Below are 14512 nucleotides of genomic sequence, written 5' to 3'. Positions count from 1 at the left end.
CATTGTCCAACCTGAGCCACGCCACCCGCTGCAGATACAAACACAAAACCTGACCAGCCATGCATCCATGACTGACTTGAACCATCTCTCTAACCAACCGTTCCTGACCCGGGATAATTGGCTAGCACCAGCCAGTCCCGCCTGCTACTCTGATATGGGACCGGAAATGGCACCTTGGACCACCATCGACCATCGGCCAGCCTTCGAGGCAGCGGCTGACCCAAACCCAACAATTCACCGAAGAGCACATACGTTCCCGACGTTTGGAAACGACGAATACTCCTGGACGCAGCAACCGGATCCCCCCGTCTCCGCCGGCGCCTTCTCTGAAATTCCATCAATCGAGGTGACTTCGCCAGAATCCTCACGCCCGCAGAGTCCTCTGGTTCCACCCGAACAGTCCGGAAGCCCTCTAGGGTTTTCAATTCCCTACAGATCTTCCTTGTTCGATGTGAACGATGAACCGATCGGTGGGCAACCTCCGGAACATGTAGAATCTCCACCATTTTTGGCAATGCATCGTAATCTGGAAGAGCAGATCGACTATTATGGAGACTATCTATCGCCTATCGACCAACCTCCACCAATTTCCCGTCGCTCGTCAGTTGCTTCATCATTGAACGATGCATCGACACCGGAAACTCTTGCTAGGTCGCATACAAGACTCCATAGAAGTCAGACGCTTCCAACAACACTAAATTTCAAAAAGCCACCTAACCAGGATCAGCTGAACATGACCCTTCGCTCGCCACGAACACGAAATTATTTGCAGGTGTATTTTCAAAAGGTCCATCCGGAATTCCCAGTCCTAGATCCCAGAGCATTTGCGTCTCGGCAACCGTCAGGCAACACTATTCTCACTTACCAAACTCTGCTCGCAGCGGCAATTGGTGCATTACAACATCATCAATCCCGTGCCCTTTCTTCACCTTATATGCGACTCGCAATGTCTTTACATTCTGAGATTGATATGTGGGGTTCATTATCTGGGGTTCACTGTGCTATCCTGCTGGCTATCTATTGCTTTTATGAAGAATCTATGTCTTTTAACGATGAAGTTGACCAACATCGAACCAAAATTGTCGATTCCTTACATCCTGCCGTCAATCTCTGGTTACACATCTGTCAAACTGCACACACTTGCCTCGACCTTGGCTTGAATTTGGGATTCTTGTCCTCGGCTGGATCAATATCGATGGTTTCTGCTGATAAGCGAAACCTGGTGGAGGTTCAGATGCAGGCGATGTTCAGAAATACGTTTAGAGTGGTATATATCCTTGATAGACGGATATCAAGACTCAAGCGTCGGCCTACCGCAATTCATGAAGCCGATCTGGACGCAGACCTAGTTCTCGAGATGATGATCGATGCTTCGGAACCTTTAACTGTTGCTGCTGCATGATTGACTTGTCGGTTTGACCGTATTATTATTTGAAATGCGGTTTACAAGATCCTTGATGGTAAAATATCTGCTGTCGGCGAATCACGATGGCTGTGAAAGTGACAATTGCCAAACTTTTGGAGGATCATGATGGTTGCACAGAACTTCAATAGGAGAAGCTCTATAAACCAAATTAGGATACTATGCTGAAAATATCAGTCATACTCAAACAATCTTTATTTTTCCTTTCATAAAGTATGGACTCCCAGGTCTACGAATCATGAAGTCACCTAGATTCCACAATGAAAAGTATATTTCCCCCACAAGAAACGAATCCAGTCCCATTTCTAAATAACACCCTTTACCCTTTTCCCTTATCATTCACCATTAGAATTCTCACCGATATCGACGATAGCGGCCATTGTAAGATCGCTTGAACAGATTGACTGGACAGCTGGGTTACAGTTGGCCCGCCAGGCAAGCAAAGTGGTGAGGTGGCAACGGCGGCTTGAATGGATTGAACGGACTGCGATCCCATCAAGGCGCTAAGATGCACACCAAGAACGCCAGTACGTCCAATGATTTAGCATCTGCCAACGCCGGCATCGGTGACCGTTGCAAGAACTTGGAAGAGATTGTAGAGCAACCCAGAAATACCAGTGTCAACAAGCGACTCTAAAATCCGACAGCCGCAGGTGTCTGACCGAGACTCAAGGAAACTGCAACACCACACTGTAGTTGTGGGTTTGTGGTAGCAGTCGTGGTGGAAGCGACAGAGAGGGTAGTGCTAGAAGCAGCAGTTGTAGTAACAGCGTTCGAGGCGATGGCTGTGATGCTCAAAAGGGTCGTGAAGAAACTGCTGGTCGATGTCGGATTAATAGGGCAGGCAGGATCGTTGACGATCACGCCAACTTGGGTAACACTGCACACACCGTTCAACTCGCCAGCGTTGATGGCAGCTGAGACCAGTTCAGGGGCGATACTTCGGCCAAGAATTTCGTTATTACCGATGATGACTGACAAAGACGTTGAGGTATCCTCCCAAAAGTGCAGGTACCAGACTTCAACAAATCATTGACAGCTCAAAGAAGGGCCTCTAAGGAAAGGGTAAGATTGTGTGGTAACAACTTTGGCGGTAATCAATTGAATGTCCAAACAAAATGTTGGCATTGAGGTTACAGACGGGCCCAGACGAGCTGGTCATAGTAGCAAGGGTAGATGTGATGTTGCGCTCGATGTTGTCGTGGTCAAGAATGATGTCGTCGACGTTGTACAACTTTCGGCAGAGGTCGTGGAAGATGTGCTGCTTTCAGTAGTAGAGGTTAATGTTGAAGATGCTGTGGTACTTTCGGTGGCGGACGACCCGGGAACGGTAGTGCTAGAGCTGGACGAGGATATTGAACCATCAATAGAACCAATCCCAAAACTTGATGATGACCATAAGGTCGTGGTATCCAGAGTTGCCGACGACCTGGACGAAGAGGTCGTCGATCCATCGATAGGGCCAACATCAAAGCTAGAGAATGACGATGCGGTGGAGCTTTCCCTTGTTGACGAGGTCGAGGTTGGAGCGGAAGTGGAAGTGCTCAAGCTCGATGAAGATGGCGTGGGTTCTACCAATAGGTCTGGCACTGAAGCTTGGAGATGACGATGCGGTGGTACTCCTCTCGCTGAGAGATATCGATTCAGATGTGCTTGAACTCGATTCAGACGTTGCTGATCCACCAATTGGCCCAACACTCGCACTCGAAGAGGCTGAAGACGAGTCGGTACCGCAGCTAGATCTCGAAGTTGGAGGACTTAACACATTGCCCATGATGGGGCTATCGGCTGTTCTGGATGATGAGGACACGCCATAAATGTAGAAGGCGACGAGGTTGTGCCACTTCCAATGAATCCAAGGCGAAAATGACCTTGTCGAAGCCGAGCTTGTCGTACTACCACCAATTGATTTAAGGGATGCGCTAGATGAAATGCTGATTGAGCTTGACGTTGTACTATCTTCAATTGGGCCAACCGAACTAGATGACGAGGTGTTGTAGATGAGAGAGTGGACGAAGATGAGCTCGCAGACGAGCTGATGCTGTGGCAAGTTGGGCCGAGGAATTGAAACAAATTGGCAGAAGACGTGGCGTGTCTTGCGCTTGTGGATGTGCAAGGACACGAAGAACTTGAAGTCCAGCTGCTGGATATTAGGGTTTCGGAGGAGCTTGTGCTGGTAGAAGCAGCTGTTGGATTCCAATCAGCCCACTCTTTGCCATCTCCGTGGTGTAGGTCAGCATTCGGTGTCCGGCAATGGTTACCGATTCTCGCCGCGGAATCCAGTCTTTTACCATTTAGTAACATTTCTTGTACGGTTTGCCCGAATCGCTAGTGGCATATCGACCAATTGGTAGGCAATTCGTAGCGGGAACGATATGGTCAAACGCGACAAGGCTGAATATTTTCGTGGAACACAAATTTTACTCTCCTCGGGATGCAGTAGCCATTCACAAACCATTTGGCCAGATAATAATAGTAGTATCGTCAATAATCAATCGCAAACATAGAGCACCAATACTCTTCCAAATTCTCTTTCCAGATTCAAAGCCTCTTGCCTCATCCGCCGTCAATGCATTGTATTTTGATGATATTACACCTCTCGCCCGAGGTGGGGTAATGTGAAGGTCTGGGGAAAGAATTCTTGATCGCCTTCGATCGAACAAGAACTATGGAAGTTGGACCATCTTTCTATGCTATTCGAACTGCAGAAAAATTTTATCGACATGATTATCGACATCATTGGTCTGATCTAATTGTCCAGAGACCAGTCCAGCGGTTACACTGGTCAAGGCGGGGCCCCTAAACTGTTAGGCCTCCTCTTGCAACGTCAGAAAACTTCCTGGCCTACACCGGTGTTGGGGAAATGGAAACGGCATTTTCTCCAAAACCTTTTTCGGGTCAAAGAATAGGCCCCACACTAAGAAAACGAACGCAAAGAATGCTTGGGATCGGACATCTTGGAGACAGCAATTTAGTAGGAAACTTCAAATATGAGTTATGAGAGAAGGCTTCTCAAGACTAAGTATACCCAGATCCATCATTTCAGCGCCGGATCTCGCAGAGGGGCAAGATGGACTTTATGCAATTTGCCCGACAACACCCTAGATTTGCCATTGTGTTGGCCTCTTTGGTAATATTGATCACGCTGTGGAGGGTGAAGGAAAATGCGAAGGCTCGACAGTACAGAATGCCGCCCCGGATACCGGGAATTCCTATATTCGGGAACACGTTCCAGCTCCCACCGCTCAAGCAGGGTCTTTGGGGAGTTGAAATGGCCAAGAAGTATGGAGAGATGTAAGTGTCCAAGGTCTTCATGATTGGAGGGGTAGGACTAAGGATTCATCAGGTTCACTTGTAGCATCGGAGGGAAGACATGGGTCTTCTTGAACTCATCACGAACAGTCAACGACTTGATGGAAAAACGCGCTGCAATCTATTCATCTCGGCAATATATGCCGATGGCGTCTGGGATTCTCTCAGGCGACAATCGAGTCCTGCTCATGCCGTATGGGGAACGGTGGCGGATGATTAGGAGAATCATGCACTCAATCCTCAACAAGCAAAATGCTCCAGTCTTTGCCCCCTTTCAGGATATTGAATCCAAACATCTGCTCTACGATTTTCTTCACCACCCAGAGCTGTGGTACTCGGCCACTCAACGCTTTGCCAACTCTGTCATCATGAGTGTCGTATTTGGCAAACGAATGGAGCTGGAGGACCCCAAGATTCGAGAGCTCTTCGACACGTCGAATGCCATCATTCAAGCCATTCAGCCATCGGCAAATCTTGTGGACTCGCTTACGTTCCTGGAAAAGCTACCAAAGCCTCTGCAGTGGTGGAGGAGGCGCGGGGAGGAAATGTTTGAGAAAACTGTCAGGTAAGACACTCATCGAGATGGTGGACAATGTTGATCGATGATCAGTATCTACAAACGGGAAGTGGACGAACTGCAACAAAGGATGAAGGATGGAACAGCCAGAGAGTGTTTTGCGACAAGATTTTTGAGGGATCCTGAAACGAAGAACTACGGCCAAACACAGACATACTTTGCACTGGGATCTCTGATGGAAGCCGGAAGTGATACATCCCGAATGACAATCAGCCAGGTCATGGCGGCCGCTGTTCTGGACAAAAGATGGGTCCAGACAGCACGAGACGCTCTTGACAAAGTGTGTGGAAAGACTGGAGAGCGTCTGCCCCACTTTGACGACCGAGTTGATCTTCCATACATAACGGCAACAGTTAAAGAGGCCTTTCGATGGCGACCATTCGCTGAGATCGGTGTTCCACATCTCCTCATTCAAGACGACGAGTACGAAGGTTACAAATTTCCCGCCGGGACACTGTTCACTTGGAATGCCACAGCTATAGCCATGGATCCGAAGGAATACGAGGAGCCGGAGAGATTCTGGCCAGAAAGGTTTCTCAATGGAGATTTGGATCATGTTCTCAAGGGACATTGGAGCTTTGGCCCTGGTATGCGGAAGACCGACGTGATAAGGACGATACTAATCCGGGTAGGGCGACGCGTGTGCTCCGGATACAACGTCGGAGAGACGAATGTTTGGATTGTAGTGGCCCGATTGCTTTATTGTTTTGATTTCGAGGCAGTGCCGGTATGTCTACCCTCAGACCTTATGCTGGAATGACTGACCATTTTGAATTAGGGAAAACCATTCGACTCCTTCCAAGTCAACTGGGGAGAACATCGATTTGCTCCTTTCGATGTCTCGATCAAAGTTCGAAGTCCCCAACATGCGGCGCTGATTGAAAGAGAAGGGAGAGTCGCTGTGGACACGAAATATTGACCGTAGACCGCTGGCGACATCTTCGCCTTTTTGGGCCGGTGGGAGGATGAGATGGGATCTCTTGGGGACCGAGTGTCCATCTCAGAAAATCGAAAGCACCTTTTTCCACACACGGTCCCTTACCCCCACATTTCCTTCTCTTGGTCTCCCGCTGCGGAGAAAACAACAACGAAAAAGGGAGACCCCACATTTGGCGCTCCCCTTTTCCTGATCTTTAGTGGGTCTGAGTGGCTCGATCATGTCAGAACGGAGGCCCCGAGTCCTTGATCACGTATCTTCACCTAGTTGCCCTTTCATTCGATACTCGGAGTGGTCATGGAAGCTTCCGAGGTCCATAATTTTGGAGAACACTTTTAGATTGGGGGTTATGTTCGGCCCTTTATGGTGGCCAATTGTGCTGCCTGTTGCATTTTTGCTGTGACCACTGATGTATTGGAGAGAGCTTGACCATCAGTCCACCTTAACTCGTCCTCAAGCATACCATCGAGTGGTTTTTCCTATTATGTGGGGCTCAGATTGAAACTGGATTTACAGCCTGTGACTGCTCTTATTATACTTTCAGAGCCCGGATCTCCAGTAGTCGAGTTATTGTGAAGGCCTGGGGCAAAGGACCTGAAGTACCGAGAGTCATCAACAAAGATCTCAGGATGGGAAAGCAGACAGAAGTTTCAAAGGTATGTTAAATGACCGAGAAGTTGGATCAGTTTTAAACAAAAGTCCAGATCACCATCGTCGGCGCCGGTCCGTCTGGATTGCTGTTGGGAATCCTGCTGGCGAAACAAGGCATCAAAGTTCAAATTCTCGAAGCAGCCGCTGATTTGGACAAGAACCCGCGCGCAGCTCATTATGCACCATCTGCGGTCTATGAATTGAGCCGTGCAGGTGTTTTGGAAGACGTGAAGGCGCAAGGAATTCATCCCGATGCGGTTTGCTGGCGCCACCCCGATGGTACCTTTATCGCCGGGATTCGAAGTCGGTCGGACATTGAGTTTCCGATGGTTTGTCTCCCTCTGGATCAGCTCGATGCTATTCTCCTTCGTCACTTCTTGGACCAACCGAACACGGAAGTGCTGTGGCGACACAAAGTCGTTTCGATTGACCAAGATGAGAACGAGGCAAGAGTTCATGTTGAAACTCCAGACAGGAATCTCACTTTCGGTGCCGATTATGTCGTTGGATGTGACGGTGCAAACAGTCAGATAAGACGGTCACTCTTTGGAGATCTGAACTATCCGGGGGAAACTCTGCAGAAACAGATCATTGCCACCAATGTAGGTTGTTGACCAAAATGGGAGGAGAGCAGACTGATGAGGATTACAAGGTGTATTATGACTTCCATCAATTTGGATATTGGGACTCGAACTTCATCATCGATGAGAATGACTGGTACATGGCGGCGAGAATCACCAAGGATGGGCTGTGGAGAGTGACATACGGTGACATCTGGGGCTTGTCGAACGAAGAGTACCTGGCAAGGCAACCTGCCCGATTTGAGAAGATCCTGCCTGGACACCCCAAACCGGGAGATTACAAACTCGCAAGCGCAAGTCCGTACAAGCTTCATCAAAGATGTGCGGATTCATTTCGCGTTGGACGGTTCTTGCTGGCGGCCGATGCCGCGCACTTGTGCAATCCATTGTAAGCGGGAAGTTCTGATGGAACGATTGGTCCATGCTGATCTTGTATGACATTCAGTGGCGGTCTAGGATTGACGGGAGGTATTGCCGACGTGGGGAGTTTATACGATGCTCTCATAGCCCTCAAAAATCGACAAGCCGACGATAGCATTTTGGATAAGTATAGTGAAATTCGGCGGAAGAAATGGGCGGAAATTATCGATCCAATGTCGCGCGCCAACTTTCGCCGTGTCTGTCTCGATGAGGCAGAGGCTGAGAGGAATGAATTCTGGGCGCTTTGCGAAAAGGCGGAAAAGGATGACGAGTTAGCGCGACAGATGGCTCAGGTACGTAACCCATTCTGCTGTCCATTGACTTGAGCAAAAAGGTTGACCTGTCGAAGGGAACAAACATTTTGAGAGAGGATTTCAAAGAGTATTTGACTGCATAAGCTTTGGTTGGATGTATCTCGTGAAAGGTCCCCCGAAGAGAAGCAAGAGAAATTACATCCGCTCCAGGGCGAGAATAGCCATTGGGAATGGCGATATCCAGCAGATTATCTAGATGCCATATTTCCTCCGCCAGAGTTCTTCCATTCTTCATGTGGGCTTCGACATGTTGTTGCAAGTGATTTTCCGTCCAAGAGCATGCCCTTTGTCCGGCCGGCGAAGCACAGTCGTCGTCATCCCGCTGTAGATGAATGGAATCGTGAACGATGGCGGCTTTGCACAGCGAGAAATATCTACTAGGTGTCCCAACTCACCTTCAAGATCTAACTTTATTGAACACGATCCCTTGACCGGCCTTGATCCGATGGAGTGGAAAGTGTGGATAATGACCACAATCCAAGAATACCGATGTTCGCTTCGATATCCTGACTCATGAACTTTCGAACAAGTTCACAGATTGTCACAGTTCATAGGCAGGGACCGGGGTTCGCATTGGCCGGAACATTTTGCCGTTGGTTTGTGAGGATACAACTGCACGTGCTGATGACTCTTGTGCAGTCCCATTACCAAGATGGACAGAAATTCAAGTGGAAATACTCGGGCCACACGCCTGTTGAAAGCACTCAAAGGGAATTTGAGTGGAACGAGCAGTGGCCTGAATTGTGATCCGATGACCATAGACTGGTGTAGAGGCCTTTTTGCTTTTGACAAGATTTGTTGAAACATCGTCATTTGGCTTGCTTGGCAGCAAAAGCGAACTCCCCCCCCCTTGGCTTTCATGCCTCTCGTCTCAAAAACTGCGGTGGCCTGAAAGAGGGCTGCCTGCCATTCGTCTGACGAATCCATTCGGTTTCTACGTCTCAGTTCCGAACTTGTTGAGCTCCATCATCGAATTCAAGTTTCCCGCTCGACTTCGTCCTCGATCTCGAACTGACAAGTCCGTGTCTGTTATCTTTCTCGGCACACTCCACGCTACCTCGACTTCCAATGCCACCGCTTCATCGACTGTGGTGATCTTCGAATCCTTTCCCCACGCCTCACATTCATTCGGCACTCCCAAGTCCGCGAGGATAAGAGTTGGATGCCGGACAACCCTGGACGGGTTTGTTGTTCGCGAAGTGGAACCATATTGCAGCTATCTGGCCAACATCAAGACAATTCTCCAGAACTGGCACAACCCGCCCTTTGCGGCGTTAGGGGAGGATGGCGGACTTCTCACTCGTGCCCAGTGGACATGGCAGCAACTACACAGGCATGCTGACGAGAAGCATTGTCTTCTCTGCAGCTCTCCTAGTGTTTCTCGCTGGTAAGCGGGCGGTGATCAAATCGCGAAACGGTGTCCGCGAGGCTCACATTTTGGTAATCTAGCATCTGGCATGACGATTGCATCCATCGTTATCCCCGATTGGATAGCATATGATGGAAATACGGTATATCCGGTTTGCCACATTGATTGATGAATCTCTGACATCAACAGAATCACGGAACCTCCATTCACTACACCTACGGTCTACACCAGAGATGTTCGAACACGAACCTACCTCCTTCCGATGATTCCTATACCACCTCCGAAGCCCTTCATTGCGTCCAGTTTCCCCGATACAATGACTGCCGAGGAGATGACAGATATTTCTGTAGCATGTGGAGATCGGTAGGTTTTTTGATGTCTTTTGCCGTGGTCCTGGAGGGCATGACAATTGCCGCGTTTGCCATCTTATTGGTGGGTGGCAAACAGAAAAGAGAACAAGGTTGGGGAGCGCTTACAATTTTGGTGGTGTTGGCTGCATTTGTACAGGCCATTGGAATGGCCTTGATGGTAAGTTCGGTATATCTCCATGTTCTCTTCACCATGCCAATCACATGAACAGGCGTATTTGTACGAAAATGACGATCGATTTTTCTCTGGCTGGTATCTGGACAAGAGTTGGACCATGTGTACAATTTCATGGAGTTTTCAAGCATTGTGTGCGATTGCGATCACCCTCGCTGCCGTGGTTCTCCCAAGTGAAGGAGGTTATGAACTGATACCGGATCATGCTTGATGGATGGAGATTGCAGGTGGATATATACGACATAGATGCAAAGAGGTGGGCAGGAGGCGAAATCCGCAGACAAATAGCGAGGCTTGATTTAATGTCATTTTGGGGGGGGGGGGGAGAGCGGTATATATGGTGTCCATCGGGAGGTGCCCTATATTGACCGGGGCATCTTTCTCTATTGTACGACCAGCCATCATATTGGAGCTGGAGGATTGTACACGCACCCCTGAGATATTAATTTGTATCCACGTGGGTATAATGATGCGGTCCATTCATATCAATTGCAATGGACATGTTATCCGACTCAGTGGGCAAAGCGGCCGGGTTGACTCCGAGTTACCGCAAATCGTACTTCGTATTCTTGTGACCAATTAGGGACAAAGGCTGGACTGCTCTCCAATAGCGAAATTCCTTTCAGCTGTGGACAGCGCAATTGCTGGTCTCTCCAGCCATCGTTTGGGCTGCATGCCGAGGCAGCGTTCGAAATCAACTATTTTCTTGCAAGGCTAATAGACCTCTTCTCTAAGAAGGCCAATTTATGCATCTCGTGCCTCTTGGTGCATCAGCTGTACTACTTTCCGTTCTTGAGATATCCTTGCGACATGCTGTTTTCTCAAAACTGAAAATGAATAAAAACTTTGTTTGACCTGGGCAATGCATGCTTCAACCTAAATTCAACATCAAATCCTTTTTAATCCCCTTCAGTTCTCCTTACTTTTTTCCTTTTTATTCCTTTTTAACTTCGTGTATCTGTGTTGTCATGTCGACCCCGATTCCACAACCGCCTGCCATCCCAATTCTGGGAAATATCACAGATATAGATCCAAATAATTCAATCCAAAGCCTTTCTCATCTGGCCGAGAAATATGGTATGTTTCATGGCGACAGAGTATCTCCCCGGTGTATTTTACTCTAACGTTCCGACCAGGACCCATATACAAGCTGTCGATCCTCGGTCGAGAGAGATACATTGTCAGCTCCGTTGAATTGCTCAACGAAATATGTGATGAAAGTCGCTTTTGCAAAACCGTGTCTGGGCCCCTGCAAGAGGTTCGGAACGGTGTTGGAGATGGACTATTCACGGCTTACCATGGTGAACACAATTGGGAAGTTGCCCATCGAATTCTCGTGCCTGCTTTTGGTCCCATTGGCATCCATGATATGTGTCAGACAAGGTCTTCCATCTCCTTTGGAACAAAAGCTGACAAAATCGCAGATGATGAAATGTACGATATCGCAACCCAATTGATCGCCAAATGGGCCAGGATGGGTCCGGACGAGAAAATTAACGTGACTGACGACTTTACGCGACTCACTCTCGATTCTATCGCCCTCTGTGCTATGGGAAAGCGCTTCAATTCATTCTACTCTGAGAAAATGCACCCATTTGTCGATGCCATGGTGGGATTCTTGCTCGAGTCAGGCCGCCGCTCACGCCGAACAAGAATTGAAATGCTGTTCAACCGGGCTCCCGAACGACAATTTCAACAGGACATTGCAACAATGAAAGAAGTGGCCCAAGACGTCATCGCTTACCGTCGAGCCAACCCGGTTGACAAGAAAGATCTGCTCAATGCCATGTTATTCGGCAAGGACCCCAAGACGGGCGAGAAATTGACCGACCAGAGCATCATGAATAACATGATCACATTCCTCATCGCCGGCCACGAGACAACCTCGGGACTCTTGTCGTTTGCTTGCTACCATCTTATCAAGAATCCCGACGCATTGAGCAAGGCCCAGCAAGAAGTTGACGCTGTTGTTGGCAAAGGGCCCGTGACGTTCCAACACATGTCGAAACTTCCATACATCGAGGCTGTGATGAGAGAAACACTTCGTCTTAACCCCACGGCGCCGGCATTCTCAGTGAAACCACTTGAAACCGTTTCTGGACCGGTGGTCATTGGTGGGAGGTATTTCGTTCCTCCGGATGTGTCGTTAATTGCTTTTCTTCCACGCGTGGGTCGCGATCCAATGGTTTTCGGTGCCGATGCCGACGAGTTCAAGCCGGAGAGAATGTACGGGGAGAATTTCGCGAAATTGCCACCCAATGCCTGGAAGGTACGCGATCCTTCAGAACTCTGAGGAGGTGTCCACTGACAGTTTTAGCCATTTGGAAACGGGGCACGGGGGTGTATTGGACGACCATTCGCATGGCAAGAGGCCGTTTTGACTCTTTCTCTCATCCTCCAAAACTTCAACATCAGGGCGGACGATCCGTCTTATCAACTTCAAATCAAGCAGACATTGACCATCAAGCCCGAACACTTTTTCATGCGCGCAAGCTTACGTGAAGGCATCGATCCCCTGAGCTTGGAGAAGAAGATGCACGCCGGCGTGGAAGTTGAGGACCCTCGTCACAAGCACCGAGCGGCCGTATCTACCAAAGCCGGTGCGGGCAAACCGATATTAATTCTTTATGGTTCCAATTCAGGAACGTGCGAGGGCCTTGCACAGACTCTCGCCGGCAGTGCGAGTGCTCGGGGCTTTGCTGTGACTGTCAAGCCTCTTGACGCGGCGGTGGAAAACCTTCCTCCGAAACAACCGATTGTGGTCATAACGGCGAGTTACGAAGGGAACCCTCCTGACAATGCTGCCGTCTTTGTCGAATGGCTGAAGACCGTGCACTCTGAAAAGGTCAAGAATGTTCAATTCGCAGTTTTTGGCTGTGGTCATCATGATTGGGTGACCACGTTTCAACGAATCCCGAAGCTGATCGATTCCGGGCTGGTGGCAAAAGGAGCAAGCCAAATTACTACTCGTGGGGAATCAGACGTGGCCGGAGGCAAAGTCTTTGATGATTTTGATGCCTGGCAAGATGAGAAACTCTGGCCTGCGCTCTCGTCTGAGACAGACACGGTCGAGATCTCCGAGGCCTTGGATATGGAAATCAGTACGAGCGCTCGTGCGTCACATCTTCGCCATAATGTCCAGGAAGCCTTGGTTCTCAGAAATGAGCTCCTGACCAGCCCTGGCGTCCCTGAAAAGCGACGTACTGAATTCAAATTGCCGACAAACATGACGTATGACGCGGGTGACTACCTTGCTTTGCTCCCGGTCAACAACACTCAAACCATTTCCAGAGTCCTTCGACGATTTGGTCTTCCCTGGGATGCAATAATGACTCTCCGGAAGGGAGCCCATACTACCATTCCGACCGAGGTCGGAATCGCCGTCACAGCAGTCCTGGGAGCTTACGTGGAATTGAGTAGTCCAGCCAGTCGGAAGAACATGGCGACACTCGCAAAGTATGCAAAGGACGAGTCACTCGCGGAGAAGCTCATTTCAAGTGCCGAGCCATTGTCGATCCTCGAGATTCTCGAACAAAACCCAGGCATCGAATTACCCTTCGCCGTCTACCTTTCGATGCTCACACCAATGCGCATTCGACAATATTCTATCTCTTCTTCCCCCCTGAGCGATCCCACCAAAGCCAGCATCACATATTCCGTCGTAGAATCTGCCGGTCACCTTGGCGTCGCGACCAACTACTTAAAAGCCTTGCAGACGGGCTCCACGGCGCAGCTCATGATCAAAAAATCCCATCCCTCGTTCCATCTCCCTCTCGATCAGAAGACGCCCGTGATCATGGTTTGTGCCGGATCCGGACTCGCCCCCTTTATTGGTTTCGTCCAGGAGCGGGCTGCTCGCATTGCCGTGTCTGGTGGCAAAAGTGAGGATTTTGGCGAAGCAATCCTCATCATTGGTTGCCGCCATCCGGATAAGGACCGTCTGTATGCGGATGAGATAGCGCAGTGGGAGGCTTCAAAGGCCATCAAGGTATTCTATGCCTTTAGTTGGGCCCCCGAGAAATCTGAAGGATGTAAATATGCGCAGGATAGGATATGGAAGGAGCGGGCTACCGTAAGCTGTTTATTCAACGCCGGAGCAAGGGCATATATTTGCGGAAGCAGTTCCTTAGGTAGAGGAGTGGCGGATGTGGTTGCAAGAATCGCAGTTGAAAAGTCACAAAAGAAGGGTGAACAAATGACTTACGAACAGGGATTGAAATGGTGGGAAGGTCTTAGGGGGGAGAGATATGCGGTTGATGTTTTTGATTGAGGCAGGTAAATAAAAGGGAAGCTACATGCACCTATAGAACCTTGGAGAATCAATTACGGGTGCATGATGGGCAGATCAGTGGCTCGCCCTATTCATTTGTTTTGGCGTCCGGTAA

At 49.2% G+C, this 14512-nt stretch overlaps 6 protein-coding genes across 6 annotated transcripts; all 6 read left to right on the top strand.

The window, feature by feature from the left end:
* Window positions 1-67: 67 nt before the first annotated feature.
* Z518_09666 (uncharacterized protein) lies at window positions 68-1402 on the top strand (the record flags this gene model as incomplete). The annotated part of the gene is made up of 1 exon (XM_013412283.1): window positions 68-1402. One exon carries the CDS (start codon window positions 68-70, stop codon window positions 1400-1402), a length of 1335 nt encoding a protein of 444 aa, XP_013267737.1.
* Window positions 1403-2528: 1126 nt separating this feature from the next.
* On the top strand, window positions 2529-3029 carry Z518_09665 (uncharacterized protein; the record flags this gene model as incomplete). The annotated part of the gene is made up of 1 exon (XM_013412282.1): window positions 2529-3029. One exon carries the CDS (start codon window positions 2529-2531, stop codon window positions 3027-3029), a length of 501 nt encoding a protein of 166 aa, XP_013267736.1.
* Window positions 3030-4493: 1464 nt separating this feature from the next.
* On the top strand, window positions 4494-6231 carry Z518_09664 (uncharacterized protein; the record flags this gene model as incomplete). Its single annotated transcript, XM_013412281.1, has 5 exons — window positions 4494-4717; window positions 4770-5300; window positions 5346-5899; window positions 5945-6039; window positions 6091-6231. The coding sequence occupies 5 exons, from the start codon at window positions 4494-4496 to the stop codon at window positions 6229-6231; spliced, it is 1545 nt and encodes a 514-aa protein (XP_013267735.1).
* A 647-nt stretch (window positions 6232-6878) lies between these two features.
* Z518_09663 (uncharacterized protein) lies at window positions 6879-8298 on the top strand (the record flags this gene model as incomplete). Its single annotated transcript, XM_013412280.1, has 5 exons — window positions 6879-6905; window positions 6954-7502; window positions 7553-7869; window positions 7927-8194; window positions 8251-8298. 5 exons carry the CDS (start codon window positions 6879-6881, stop codon window positions 8296-8298), a joined length of 1209 nt encoding a protein of 402 aa, XP_013267734.1.
* Window positions 8299-9499: 1201 nt separating this feature from the next.
* Z518_09662 (uncharacterized protein) lies at window positions 9500-10338 on the top strand (the record flags this gene model as incomplete). Its single annotated transcript, XM_013412279.1, has 4 exons — window positions 9500-9602; window positions 9665-9726; window positions 9774-10112; window positions 10165-10338. The coding sequence occupies 4 exons, from the start codon at window positions 9500-9502 to the stop codon at window positions 10336-10338; spliced, it is 678 nt and encodes a 225-aa protein (XP_013267733.1).
* A 757-nt stretch (window positions 10339-11095) lies between these two features.
* On the top strand, window positions 11096-14397 carry Z518_09661 (uncharacterized protein; the record flags this gene model as incomplete). Its single annotated transcript, XM_013412278.1, has 4 exons — window positions 11096-11204; window positions 11264-11500; window positions 11552-12396; window positions 12445-14397. 4 exons carry the CDS (start codon window positions 11096-11098, stop codon window positions 14395-14397), a joined length of 3144 nt encoding a protein of 1047 aa, XP_013267732.1.
* Between the last annotated feature and the right edge of the window lie 115 nt (window positions 14398-14512).

Source organism: Rhinocladiella mackenziei (genome assembly GCF_000835555.1).
Source record: "Rhinocladiella mackenziei CBS 650.93 unplaced genomic scaffold supercont1.8, whole genome shotgun sequence".
NCBI classification, from domain to species: domain Eukaryota; kingdom Fungi; phylum Ascomycota; class Eurotiomycetes; order Chaetothyriales; family Herpotrichiellaceae; genus Rhinocladiella; species Rhinocladiella mackenziei.
Note: the sequence above shows the minus strand (reverse complement) of the source record. Positions and strands in the feature narration are given on the sequence as shown.